At 42.1% G+C, this 12781-nt stretch overlaps 1 protein-coding gene across 1 annotated transcript; it reads right to left on the bottom strand.

The window, feature by feature from the left end:
- Positions 1-3149: 3149 nt before the first annotated feature.
- UBE2J2 (ubiquitin conjugating enzyme E2 J2) lies at positions 3150-12601 on the bottom strand. Its single transcript, XM_075114229.1, has 7 exons — positions 12375-12601; positions 10425-10555; positions 10161-10201; positions 9220-9322; positions 8968-9106; positions 8464-8544; positions 3150-6584 (listed from the first exon to the last, which is right to left on the bottom strand). The coding sequence occupies exons 2-7, from the start codon at positions 10553-10555 to the stop codon at positions 6300-6302; spliced, it is 780 nt and encodes a 259-aa protein (XP_074970330.1). The 5' UTR covers positions 12375-12601; the 3' UTR covers positions 3150-6299.
- Between the last annotated feature and the right edge of the window lie 180 nt (positions 12602-12781).

Here is a 12781-nt window from a genome sequence, read left to right on the forward strand (position 1 = left end):
CCCCTCCCCCAACTAGCTCACATTCCATCAAAACTACGTGGCAGACTTTATTTGTTAATAATATTTAACTTTCTTTGGCGCCTTCTCATACTTAAGCCTCTTTTTTTCAGGTTAGTTGTAGACAAGCCATGAATTTGTAAAAGTGCACTTGATGACACATTAATAGGACAATCTGTCATATTGCAGCTAAACAGCTTGACAGATCCACACACCACGGCAAGAAATGACATTCAAGGCTGGGATGGGGCAATCGCTTTTTTGGTCTGCTGATGCAGGCTGCATCTGCCTGCAGCATCTCCTTCCGCATCCCAAGAGCCAAATCCCACAACTACACCCTCAGATTTGGGGGAGATGAATCCTAACTACGTTTGCAATCTCAAGGCAAAGTTACTTGATGGTCCCGCAGGACAAGCCGACTGTCACTAGCTCCTGACTGTGTACTTTTCTCTCTGTGGGGCTGAAATAAGCATCAGCACAGCTGTTACTTCTCCAACCTTCAATTCAGTATTTGTATTATATGTAGAAAAAATGGCACACCTGGCTACTGGTGTTCCCCCATCCTAGCTGCAGCAGTTCCGGAGCACCCGAGTCTTGCCAATGCACAAGGAACATTCAACGCCCATTTGCAAAAACAGTAGGAATAGGCCAACGTTGCACTTAATAGCACAGCAAACCAAGGATCTCAGAGTGACTGAAATCACAACTGGTTTCTTCTCTGAGCTCAGCACCGTTGCAGCAGTAACGGGAGTAGTCAAGAATGTGACGATACCAATTCTGCATGAGGTAAGCTTTGAAGCAGGGAAGATGTTTTAAGAAGCCACATTTACATTTCAAAATCGTGCGCGACAACCCAAACGCAGTGTTTGCAAACACTGTAAGGAGCCGCTGGAGCGGAAACCAAATAGTCAGGCGAGAAACTTGTGATTTGATCTTTCAATCTCTACTTACGCAATTCGCCTTTTATTCAAGATAGACCTCACCTAACTATGCTAAGAGTACTATCCAAAGGGCAAAAGGTCAAAAGCTAGGGTTTTCCCAGAGTTGCCCGTTGTAGACGTATCTCTTGGTGCAGAGACAGTTATTTCTTTAAGCCAATACAGAAGGCGGCACATTGCTGTTCACTGACACACCCAGCCCCCCCAACTTCAGAGCAGATAAAGGTCTGAAGTACTCCTATAATAGATCCCTTAGGTTTAAATCTAAACTTTCCTAACGCTAATCCAATAAAAGCTCCAACTGTTGATTGGGTTAATATACAAAAGCTGTTAGAACAAACCTAAGCACATTAGCAGACAAAAAGAGCAGCTTTGGGAAGACAGACCAAGAGCTTATGGGCACTCCAGTTGCCTCCCGCAAGATCTCCCCGCACCCCACGTTTTGGGGAGCCTCTGCATCTGGCGCTCTCCCCCGTCCCCCACCCGGCACAGCCAGCCGCTCCCGACCCACGCGGGATCGCGACGCCATCTCGTGGCAAACCCACGGAAACACCAAGACCTTTGGCAAAACAGAAAAACATTGGCTGCGACCGCTGAGGTTTCTCTTGCACTGGACCCTCTGGGGTGACCCAGGCGTGAAATAACGTCGCTGGGGCAAAGCTTTTACTGCTAATAGAAGGTTCCCAGTAAACCCTAATAAACCATCCTCATTCATCGCCCAGAAAAGCCTTTTCAGTAAACACGAGATGTTAATGCTTTGAGTTCGTGCTCAGTAGCCTCCCTTTTGTGTGCGTGTGTCTGTGTGAGAGACTTTTCCACTGAAAACATCGCTTTCTTGCTTTAAGAAGATCTGGCCTTTGCTGGGCAGCGAGAGAAGTATCATCCTGTACGCTGTTTGTCTTCCTGTGACTGGGTTGCAATATAAACCACTAACAGCAAGGAGTTATTAGCCGAAATTATTCAGACATTCAAAAAATACCTTTTGCAGCACAGGGCTTAAGGCAACCATTCTAATTACAAATGATGAGCTTGCTCTTCTGAAGAAAAGACAGTTGTCACTTGCTGACCGCTGACACATTTAAGGCAAGTTGAAGAATCCATTAGATGGGCAAGAAGCATCTCATTCCTTTGGCCTTCCGTGTATGGGAGAGTTTCCCGTTTAATACCTAGCTAGATAGACACTACCAACAGCCAGTCTCAAATGCAAGTGTTTGTGCCAACGCAATAGGAGGGTTTTTTCCCCTTATTGAATTTGTCTAGGGTAGGGGCAGAACAATGCCTGCCCTCACAGCAAGAATCCTGCATGACTACATGGATCCGAAATACAGGAACACGGCTAACCTCATCTGACTAGCTCCTTACTAATACAAGCACTAAAAAAAACCCTGAAGTAGGGCAACTGACAAAATGAAAAGCACTAAGACTAAACAATGGAGTGCAAAAGTAGTCCAGGCACATGAACTGTTCTGAATAAGAAAAAAACCAGAAAACCAGCATTATTAAGGAGAATGCATTATTTCATAAAACAAATCTGGACACAGCTCAGCCCTAGCAGATGTCAGTCAAGCAAAAAACCCTAACTTCAGGTTATAAACAAATTGCTATTAGAAGCAACTATGTTTTGGATCCACACACGCAGCTGGAATGCCAGCCCAGAACCAAATTCTGAAAGTCAAAAGCGAAGACAGCCTCCGAGTAACATTTACAGCTTCACACAGAACTGAAGCCGTCTAGATAAAACAGCACTAGCTATCCAGATGTTGAGGGAGCAGCAGCAGAACGGAGTCAAACTGCACTCAAACAGCGCCTGCCGAGTTAGCGGCAAGGTTCCAACCTACCTTTTTCTACAGACACATCATCACTGTTGGGAAAAACAGCGGAACAGCACCTTCGAGCGGCTCCTACACGTCTCAGAGGAGGTACTAAAGCAGGTACTGCGCGACAACAGCAGCTGTGACTTTATGTCATTAAAAAGCAAATATTTCTCTGTAAAGGAAGCGCATTATCAAACAAAAGATCTGAAGAAATTGCTACCTGAGGTCTTCCTGGAGGTGTTTTACCACAGATCTAAGGGATACTAAACTAATTTGAGGCGAAAAAAAAATCCGGAGGTGGGAGATGCAGTTTTGCCACAGTTCTGTTCTCTAGACCATATATACCCACTCAGATTTCTTCCCAGCAACTCCTTTCCCAAAAACAGTCCCACAGAAAGTATAAATTTTATCATGAATGTTTATTATGAACAAACAACTTTACAATGCAGTCATTTCTACTCCTCAGTACATGCTTGAAGTAAGGTAACTTCCGTGACCTTGCAATCTCAGGGGGAGAAAAGTTACGACTACACACAAATTCAGGATTTAAAAAAAAAAAATCAGGATATATTTAAAGGTGACCACTGAGATGTCTGCTGATTCAAGCTGCAAAAGTTCCCTACCACCTGTGTATAACAATCGCACAGAAATCTATGAAATTGCAGCATGAAAGTGAAGGGCCAGACATTTGTTCCAATATCATATACTGAGGGACAGCTTTTAGTTTTATTACATTAAGTAATGCACTGCTTCAGGGCACGTAGTATTTTTGCATGGCAAAGAATGGTTTACTCCACCTAATGACTTTGGTAACCAAAAGATCAGATATCACATACTATTATAAATGCTTTTAAAAAACACAAACCAGTAAAACCTAGACAAAAGGGAATAAATCTTCCGTTACCAAAGGCAAGGAGCAAGGAGATGTATCAAAACCTTGTAAGCCATAGGTGGAAGGGTTCAGTCAGCTCTTGCTCGTAGCTTTCAACAAACGGTACCCGAAATGACTGTCACGTCTTTCTCTGAATCCAGGGTACCGAAGAGAAACTGCAATTGGAAGTTTTGTTTTTAAATACAACCAATCCTCAGAAGAAAATGCAGCATGTCCAGGATTTAACCAAAGTTCTTGCTTCCAATTGTGGCACTTACTAAAAACAAGAGACCCACCTTCAAATACTTTGGTGTAGCTTAAGGCCAACTTCTTGTCACATAATAAAATGCCTTTTATTCAACACCTCTGGATGTTACTGGCTCTTTTACCTTGGTTAGGTCCATTTCACAAAAGATGTGAACACACCACGCCCAAGGTCTCCTTGCCTTTGTCTTCATTTATGTGGACAAAATAATTTCCATAATGTAAGAAGATAAGCAGAGATAACCAACTACAAGCCTCTGCCTTTAGGCGACGGATGTCAACGGTAATAAAAGGCATTTGAATGATACTAAGATCTACGAGGCAGAACAGCCTCAGCTACAGGTCCATATGCTTTGAGAAAATAAAATAAATCAGTCTGACAAGCCAGCTTGAAAATCCTGTCACTGCAGGAAAGACATGACACTCCCCCTTCCTTTCCAGCACACCCCCAGACTGACAGAACAGAAATGTTTCTAGATAGATACATACAACTGGTGCTTCTCTTCTTACAAGAGCTGATTAAGCACATACAAGAGGTAAATTAAAAAAAACAGTTATAAGATTTGGTAAAACCACAAAATAAAAAACCCAAAAGATTTATAAATACATTTTAAAATCTAGCCTTTCCCAAATTCCAACCCCACACACCCCATCTCCTCCCTCCCTTACCTCAGTAAGAACTGCTTTAAGATTTCTTTAGTATAGAACTCTTCTGCTAGCTTTGAGAATTCCTACCTATTGCAGAGAATTGGTCACATTCACTGATGCTCTAAGCTGCTCATGGCTCATGGGTTAACAATACATTTTTGCTTACAAGTCAAGATATTAAGGAGAAGTAGAGAGAGAGAACAAATCTGAAAAGGAAAACAAAAAAATTGTTTCAAAAAATCCTTAGATATATAAGGCAATATTTATTTGGGCCCTTCACAATACTGAAAATAAGACCATGCGGTTAGATGCAGAGCTTTTTACGCTGCCACCACCTTTGACGGTTTGTGGTACCATTAACAGCGAGCACATTCTTCCTCAGGTGACTAAGCATCACTGTCAATTATGAGGCATGGTCAGTTTGCCTCTGGTGAAACAAAGCATTTGGATAAAATCAAGCAAGGGCAGGATGGGGGGCGTGGGGAACCAAGGAAACTCAGTTAAAAAAGTAATTTCAGACTTTTGAACTACCCTAGGAGCTTTAGTGTTTATCCACAGTCCTGTAATTCCATGAACAAACATCAGCATTTCAGTCATCAATCATCTGAAGGGGAACAGTGATGAACTTATACATAAGAGCAAAAAGCTTCTAAAATCTCAGATGAATTAGAAGGGTTTGGGTTTTGGCTTTTGGTGGTGGTGGTGGTTTTTTTAAGGTTTACACAAATCTTCCAAGTAAGCAAGTGGAACGAATTTTAAGGGTTTGCTTCAGCTAGTGACACTTCAGATTAATTCAGCTGACTCTGAAGAAGCTGGTCTGTTATTCAGACTCATTTGTCTTATCATCTTCACAAGGGCTGGGGTTACTTCATTTACCAAAGCCCAAGAAATCCAGAGAAGGTTTTCTGAATACACAATCAAGTCTCCAATAGTGTGTGCAGTTTTATTATTTTTTCCAACAGTGGCACCTTGTGATCAAAATTAAGTATTACAGCTTTCAAATATAACGCCTCCCAAAACGGACATCTGTAAGTGAACAAATCCAAAACAATACTGGATATTGGTATCCCCACTAAAGACCAATTAAAATGCTTTTTCTTGCTAATCATTCCTAAAGGACAACTGCACCCCTTGTAGCCCAAATATAACCTTCATTTAAATTGTGACAATTTAGACAACACATTTAACGCACACGGTGTTATTTTCCCACTCATCTAATCACTACTGACTAGATATGCAATGATGTTCATTCTATTTTAAAAAAGAAACCAGCCATCTTCTGTAGCAATGTTCATATTAACCAAACCCTCACCGAGTCCACATGAAATCTCTACTTGAATCATTTCAACACCTGTACAGACTCTTCCCTAATGAAACTAAACCACGATATGCATAAATTGTGGAATTTTAAAAATTGTTCAATGAAGTAAAAAGCCTTATTTGCTTAAGATTTTCAAATTTCAAATAACCAATGGAGAACTGCTATAAAAATCAAAGCATTAGAAATGCTAGCGTCTCATCAATAATGCTTTGACTTGTTTGTGAGCCACTGCTAGAGAGTGGCGAGGACAAGAGGATCTGTGAACAGAACTTTTTAGTTTTCTCACTAATCAAAACTACTCCATTTCCCAAACACAACCCATGAGCCAACCGATGTTTTACCTCCAATTTGGTAAAACAAATATTTATCCCAGTGTCAGAGTCAGATGCCCAAAGAGTCCCACTCATTCTGCAACTACACCTAATTTGGTCTTGGATTTACCATCCTCATTCTTGCGCTATGCTTCTCAGTACATACTTGACTGTGTAGGCAAAGGCTGCAAAACCAACTATAACAAACAAGTTCGCCAAAGCTCCGCCTAAAAGTCCATGGTTACGATTGGCCTGTTGGAGACCTGGATGATTGGCAGGCGCCAATGGTACGTGCCCATTAAGAAGGGGTATTCCATTCTGACCGTAGTGTGCTTCCCCATCAGGGACAACATCTGGTAAAGGGAGGGATGGAGGTCTGTTACTGAGCTCTTCTTGTGCTTTCTGTTTTTGTTTAATCTCCTGGAGAAAGAAAAAAAGAAAACTGAATAGCTGGAAGTGAAAGCAGTGAAGCTGCTGGGTGTTTTGAAAAGATTTCAGAACCCAAGTTCTTACGTGACTTCAAGAGAAGGGTATGGTACATGTCTTTATATTGTAGGTCTTTTTATTTAGCTGCATTACATACACTTGTACGGTCTCCCCAACTTCTTGCAAAGTGACCTGCTTCAGTAATTGACAGTAACAATCATCTGGCCAAGTTTATTTTTAGTTCACATACACATTTTCTGAGAAGCCACTTTTCAGGAATGAGAAATTCTTGCATCAAAAGTATTTCATGTCCAACTTGTTTTGAACACAAGACACCAAAAAAAAATTAAAGAAATCACAGAAGCTTAGAAGGATTAGTACTGTAAATATTTCATGTTAACAATCTGCCTGTGCTTGAACACAGCAGCAGTTATCTATTATTGTTTTCAGAGCTTCCCAGTGATTTAGGTACTGGCAAAACAATACTGCAGAAAGTATTTTTGATTCTCTGGCATTCTTGTAACTGGTAAGAAAATACAATTAAAACCTTCAGCTCAGATTTGTATCTGCATGAAGAAGAAAGGAAATGCAGATAAAACTTTTCCCAGAAGGCTATACCAAAAGGAGACAAAGTAGGACAGTGGTTTTTAAGCTAGAGCTTTGCGAATACTTTTAAGAATAATAATAGATGGATCAAACATGAAGTTCCATAAGCACTCCCCACTCTGCCTAGGAAGGCCATTTCCTTCTGTGGACAACGTTTACTTCACTAGCTGGGCTCATATGTTTATGACCTCAGGTTATCTCTAACAAAACCACACATCGCTTATGATTAAGAAAACAGCCGGAAAAAGGCTCTTCTGTATCTTTTCCCTACTCTTCTACAGTATATATTCTTTGTGCAATAATTAAGACCTGCAATTTGGTGAAATTTGTACAACCCAGAACAGTTTGCCTGACAAAAATCAATTTTATGCCTAGAATTCCACATTACAATGAGCATCAGCATTTTAATATTGTAACACAAGAGTCATGAAACAGAGTCCATAACAGCTGTTCCCATACGGTATGCAGAAAATTGAGTCTCAACACCAGGCTGAAAGAACTGAATTCCTTCAGTAAGAAGTTACAAGGAAGGAACCATCTTGAGAGATGAGTGAAGAAAGGAGCATCCTTCTTTCATAGCAGATGAGACCTTTTAGACCCGTAAGTGGAAACTGGCCAGAAAATCCCAGAGCTCTGAATGAAAGTGAGATACCTTCCCCCCCCGCCCCCCCATCTTTCTTAAACCTATACCATCTATAAATTGTCTGGCTGAAGGGTAACCATTTTCAGAACCTTACACAAAGCAAATGTCTATATCCTTCAGCTGTTACCTATACATGACGATGTAAACTGTGTATCAACACACCTACAAGGTTAGTGTTGCGCAAAGAAGATACATATCCTAAAAACGTATCACCCATTCTCTATAACAGCCTCTGATCTTAAAGGAGAATTAAGAAAAAAAAAGTCTAGGATATTGATGGACCAAGTCCTGCCCAAACTCAAGAAAACACAGTATAGAAGTCTAAAATATCGGGACCGCAACCACATCTGCGGCACATGCAGCTCAGTCAAGGCTATGATACCTATCCTAAATACGCATATTTGATTCTTTTTATAATGGATCTTTGTGCAGCAGAAAACAATTCCATTTCAAGACTAAAGTTTTTAATTCTCACACATAGCAACAGTGCCTTTTAAAAGGCTTCCAAGACTGACAGAAGTAGCTACTGTCTGGGAAAAGTCCTAAACAATTAGTTTCCAGATCTACACAGAGAAGTTGAAAAACTGCAGAGAACCAAATTATTGCACAGATGAAGTCCCTTACCTCCACCACTTCAGGGAAGAGCTCGCAGAAGACTTTATCTTTTAAATTAAATGCTAAGCTTTGTGCAGCAAGCTGTCTTTTCTGTGGAGGAAACAAAAGTTATCAGCAGTTGCATATAAATGAAGTCAATATGCTGTAATTCAACATCTCATCATTTCCCACAAGAACAGCGCACACCACTACCAAACTAGTTTCTAACATTTACAGCTTCCTACTTGTGAACATTACTCACCACAACAGGCATTTCTAGATATAAGTTATGTTTTCAATTCTTCATCTTATGGGATTAGTGTTCTGTACTAGTGCGCCTGCTTGGCAGACTCTTCAAGAGGAAGGAAGGAAAGGAAGGAAGGAGAAAGAAAGTCCTAATCATACTGTTTACTAAAAGGAAGTTTAAGTTCTCTAAGAAATCAAAACGCCAGCTGCTACTGCTGTTTTAACTTTGAGGTCACGTTCAACATTCCCTAAGCTGACAAAAGTTACATCACACAGTCTGGAGCTTACTGCGAACTCTGACGTCTCTATGCTGCCCAGTGTGGGGCCCTTTTCCACCATAAAACTAAGAAGGCCCGTCAAGATCGTTGAGACTGACCAAGCTGGATTCCAGGTATCCGGGTGGAAATCAGTGATTGAAAGACACAACCTTCAAAAGGATAAGACAGGCAGTGTGTTTTACCTTTGCCATTAAAATCATTACACATTATACACATTGCTAAAATGGTGTTAATTGCTTAAGTGTTAGAAGAAAATCCTTACCTTGTATTACACTTAAACCTTCCATTAGGTGTAATCATATAAATACTAGGAGGTTTAAAAGGAAATTCTCTGGGGAATATTAGTTTCCCATGATAATAGCCACCTGCATTACATAAAGAGATGAATTACTTATTTTGCATGAAGATGAAGTTCTAAGCTGCTACTTAAAATGGGCCAAATAAACCCCTTTGTCTCCTTCTCCCCCTCACACTAAAGAGGTCAAGCACATCATCTTGTGCCTCTAAAACACAGGAATAAGGATCCACACCTGCAGCAGATTTACTTTGGAGACAGTTCTCTCACACACATATTACAAACAGTACTTTCTGTTGCCAAGTCCATAATAAATTTAAGGAAAACCAGCCAAAGTGTATTTAAAAGAATACCAATCGGTTGGTTTTCCAGAAACACAGGTAACTGCAACTACAGTCCTATGAAGAATCCGATCCCAAAAAGCATTTTGTGAGAGGCTCAAGAAGGCATTGTGAAATCTGCAACTACAACTAATTAATAAGGCTTTTACATTCCTCACTTTCTCCAGAGGAAATCATAAAAAGAATGTGTCCCAGGTCACTGAGAATATCTATGTGGTAACAAAATGGGATTTTTTTGAAATTCTATGTCACATACTATCTAAAGTGAGTTATCTGCTCCACAACCTTTAGCAATTACTTAAAGGGAAGTCATCTGTCTTCAGTTTCACCTACATGTGGTTTTGTTAGAATCCTTAATAACAGAAAAATCACTAACAGACCACAGGACCACTACCTCTTTTTAACAAGCTATCACACAAGTCACAGACAGGTCTGAAACTGCACTAACAGTTTTTAGAGCTGTTTACAGTAGTTATATTTTGCCCACTCAAACAGGCATGCAATTACTCAGGCATGCTAATCACAACATAAAGTACATGCACACTTTTGCTACATGCTAACTTTTACCTTCATAGGGAGTCTTTTCAGGTCCCCGTACAACATAGTGCCTAGGACAAAGAAAGAAATGTAATCAGTATGAAAGCCATCACACAGTCAGGCATCAATTTCTCTAGAAAAATGAAGATCAGTATCACTTCAGCAAAAGTTTCATACTCCACCTCCCAAAACCAAGATACCCACACAATGTGTAGGAGTGAGGGAGTCAGGCTTGATGACCTGGAAAATCTTGTTCTCTCCACAAGTGCAGGAACAGTTCATTCTAATTCTTACCATTCAAGGATATTAGACGGGAGGGGCTCTGCACAGATATAAGGCACTGGATCTTTCTTAATTCGAAGGTAGTCTTGTTTAAGTCTCTGTGTTGCTGTTGTTGGTGCTCTCTTATTACTGTTGTTGCTCATCTAGTTTTTTTTAAAAAAATATAAACACAATCTCAGTAGACACAGAGGTACTATGCTACATTGAACAGCTCCAGATTTTTGCAAGATCTACTTTACAGAGTATTTTTTCAAATATAAATTAAATTACCATAACTTAAGTGGCAAGAACCATGCAAAATCTTAACCAACACACTCCCAAGACACTCTAATATATTGCCAAAATGGGAAAATACTCCTTCCAGAACACTGCTGTTTAAATATCACAGTGAATTGCTATCATGGAAATATGCTGCACTATAGAACCTACTTGAACGCTTAATAACCAGTCCTGTGTTTAGTCTGAACACATATCATTAGGACACTGTATTAAAGGGCTTAGTCGTTTCGAGTAATTAATTTCCCTATTCAGTTTAAATATCTATTATGTACATTTGACCACGATTTAAATTATTTGTTGTTTCTACACATCCAGTTATTTGAAATAAAGAGCAAACAAAACCCACAATAACTGTATTACTGACTTCGAGGTGAAGGACTTTAAATCTGCTGCCTGCTTAAGAGTCCGCTGAATTTACAGAAGGGAACTTCTGAGCCAGATTATTCTCTTCCAACTAAACAAAGACCTCATCCAAAATAAGATAAGTCAGTGTGAAGAAAGGAAATTCCATGCTGCTTACAAGACAAAGAAAGCATTAGCCCTTACAATGCCCCTACAGAACATATACCAATTAACAACTGCTATTTAACTCGATTCCCCCCCAAGAAATTTAGCAAGTTATTTAGCTTTCTACGTGGATATTCAAGCAAGAACATAAAGGAAAGATTTTACAAACAGCTTGTATGAAGAGATAAGGCAATGCTTACAATAGAATAGCAGCATTTGACACAAGAATTATGTTAAAGGCCTGCAATCCTTTCTATTCCTTTACTCGAACAGATAGTCAAGTACAATTTCGTAAAGAAAGAATATTTAAGCAACAGTTGTACGTGGTCAAACATTCAAACCCTACTCAAACGCACTGAAGCCGGCCTTTGTCAGGATTACTGTAAGTTATTGTTTGAGACATTTTTTCTTGAAGGAAGTCACACATGTTTTTAAGTCAAACCTCCTGAAATCGTAAGATTAAGAATTTTTCTCTAGAGAAGTCAGGTTTGATTTTCAAACGTGGATTAAATCTTATCTTTTTGATTTAAGACTATTATTTGTTCTGAAGTCTTGCGATAGCGCCCCTCACTACGGACAGCAAAAATACACTGAAACACTTCACAGCATTTAGTTATTGGGATTTTAACACCCCCCAAAGCCTCATCGGAAAGAACATTTGTATGTTAAACGCAGACAATGAACATTTACAAGAAGCTACGACCGCAAACTGATTTTCCCATCTCGACAATACAATTTACCAGAAGCACGGAAGCAAGCAACCCGCCATTCTTTAGACAGCCAAGCATCAGCCGCGCGATGCTCCCAGCCCGGCGGGGAGGGTCAGGGGACTAACCCAAGGGCACCGCCGGCCCCCCGCGCCCCGCCACCGCCGCGGGGAGCAGGCAGCCGTGCCCGAGGTGGTGCCCAGTCAGCGCCTCCTTCGGCGGGGAGCCGCGAGCCCGGCCCCGCCGCTGGCCGCTCCATGGCTGAGGAGGCAGGCAGCGAGCGGGAGACGGAGAAGGAGCAAGAGAACAACCGGGGAGCTGAGGACCTACAGCAAACGGGCTGCCCGGCCCGGGCCCCACCCGGTCGGGGAAGGAGGAGACGGGGGAAGGGAGACGGCAGCCACTGGAGCCCCCCACGCTGCCTGAGCTCCCCTCACGGGCTCGCCCCACCGGCCCAGGCCCCACTCACCTCTCCCTGCTAGAGCAGGCCCCTCCACCGCCGGGACGCCCCACCTGCCTGCAGCCGGAGGCCAAGCGAGGGAGGGAAGGCGGGAGGAAGGAAGGAAAGGAGGAAGAAAGGAAAGGAGCGCCGCAGCAGAAAACAGGCAGGGCCGCGACCCCCACGCCTCCCCGCTGCGGCGCGACCGCGGCTCCCAGCCAAGATGGCGGCCCGGCGAGGCGGGGCCAACGCAGTGCTGGCGGCTCCTTCCGGGAAGGAACCGCCCCACTTCCGGGGCGCGAGTGCGTTATCCACTGCCTAGCTGACTTCCGTTTCCGCCCCCACCATGGCTGTGCGGGAGCTGCTGAGGGCCGGGGCTGCGGGAGCTGCTGAGGGCCGGGGCCGGGGCGGGGCGGGAGCTGCTGAGGGCCGGGGCT

Source organism: Phalacrocorax aristotelis, chromosome 19, assembly GCF_949628215.1.
Source record: "Phalacrocorax aristotelis chromosome 19, bGulAri2.1, whole genome shotgun sequence".
Taxonomy (NCBI): Eukaryota; Metazoa; Chordata; class Aves; order Suliformes; family Phalacrocoracidae; genus Phalacrocorax; species Phalacrocorax aristotelis.

Coding starts and splice junctions, on each gene's coding strand:
- UBE2J2 (XM_075114229.1), bottom strand. CDS start 10,555: ATGAGCAACAACAGTAATAAGAGAGCACCAACAACAGCAACACAGAGA. Junction 9,323..10,160: donor TGAAAAGACTCCCTATGAAG/GTAAAAGTTAGC, acceptor TATGTAATGCAG/GTGGCTATTATCATGGGAAA. Junction 9,107..9,219: donor AGGTTTAAGTGTAATACAAG/GTAAGGATTTTC, acceptor ATCCTTTTGAAG/GTTGTGTCTTTCAATCACTG.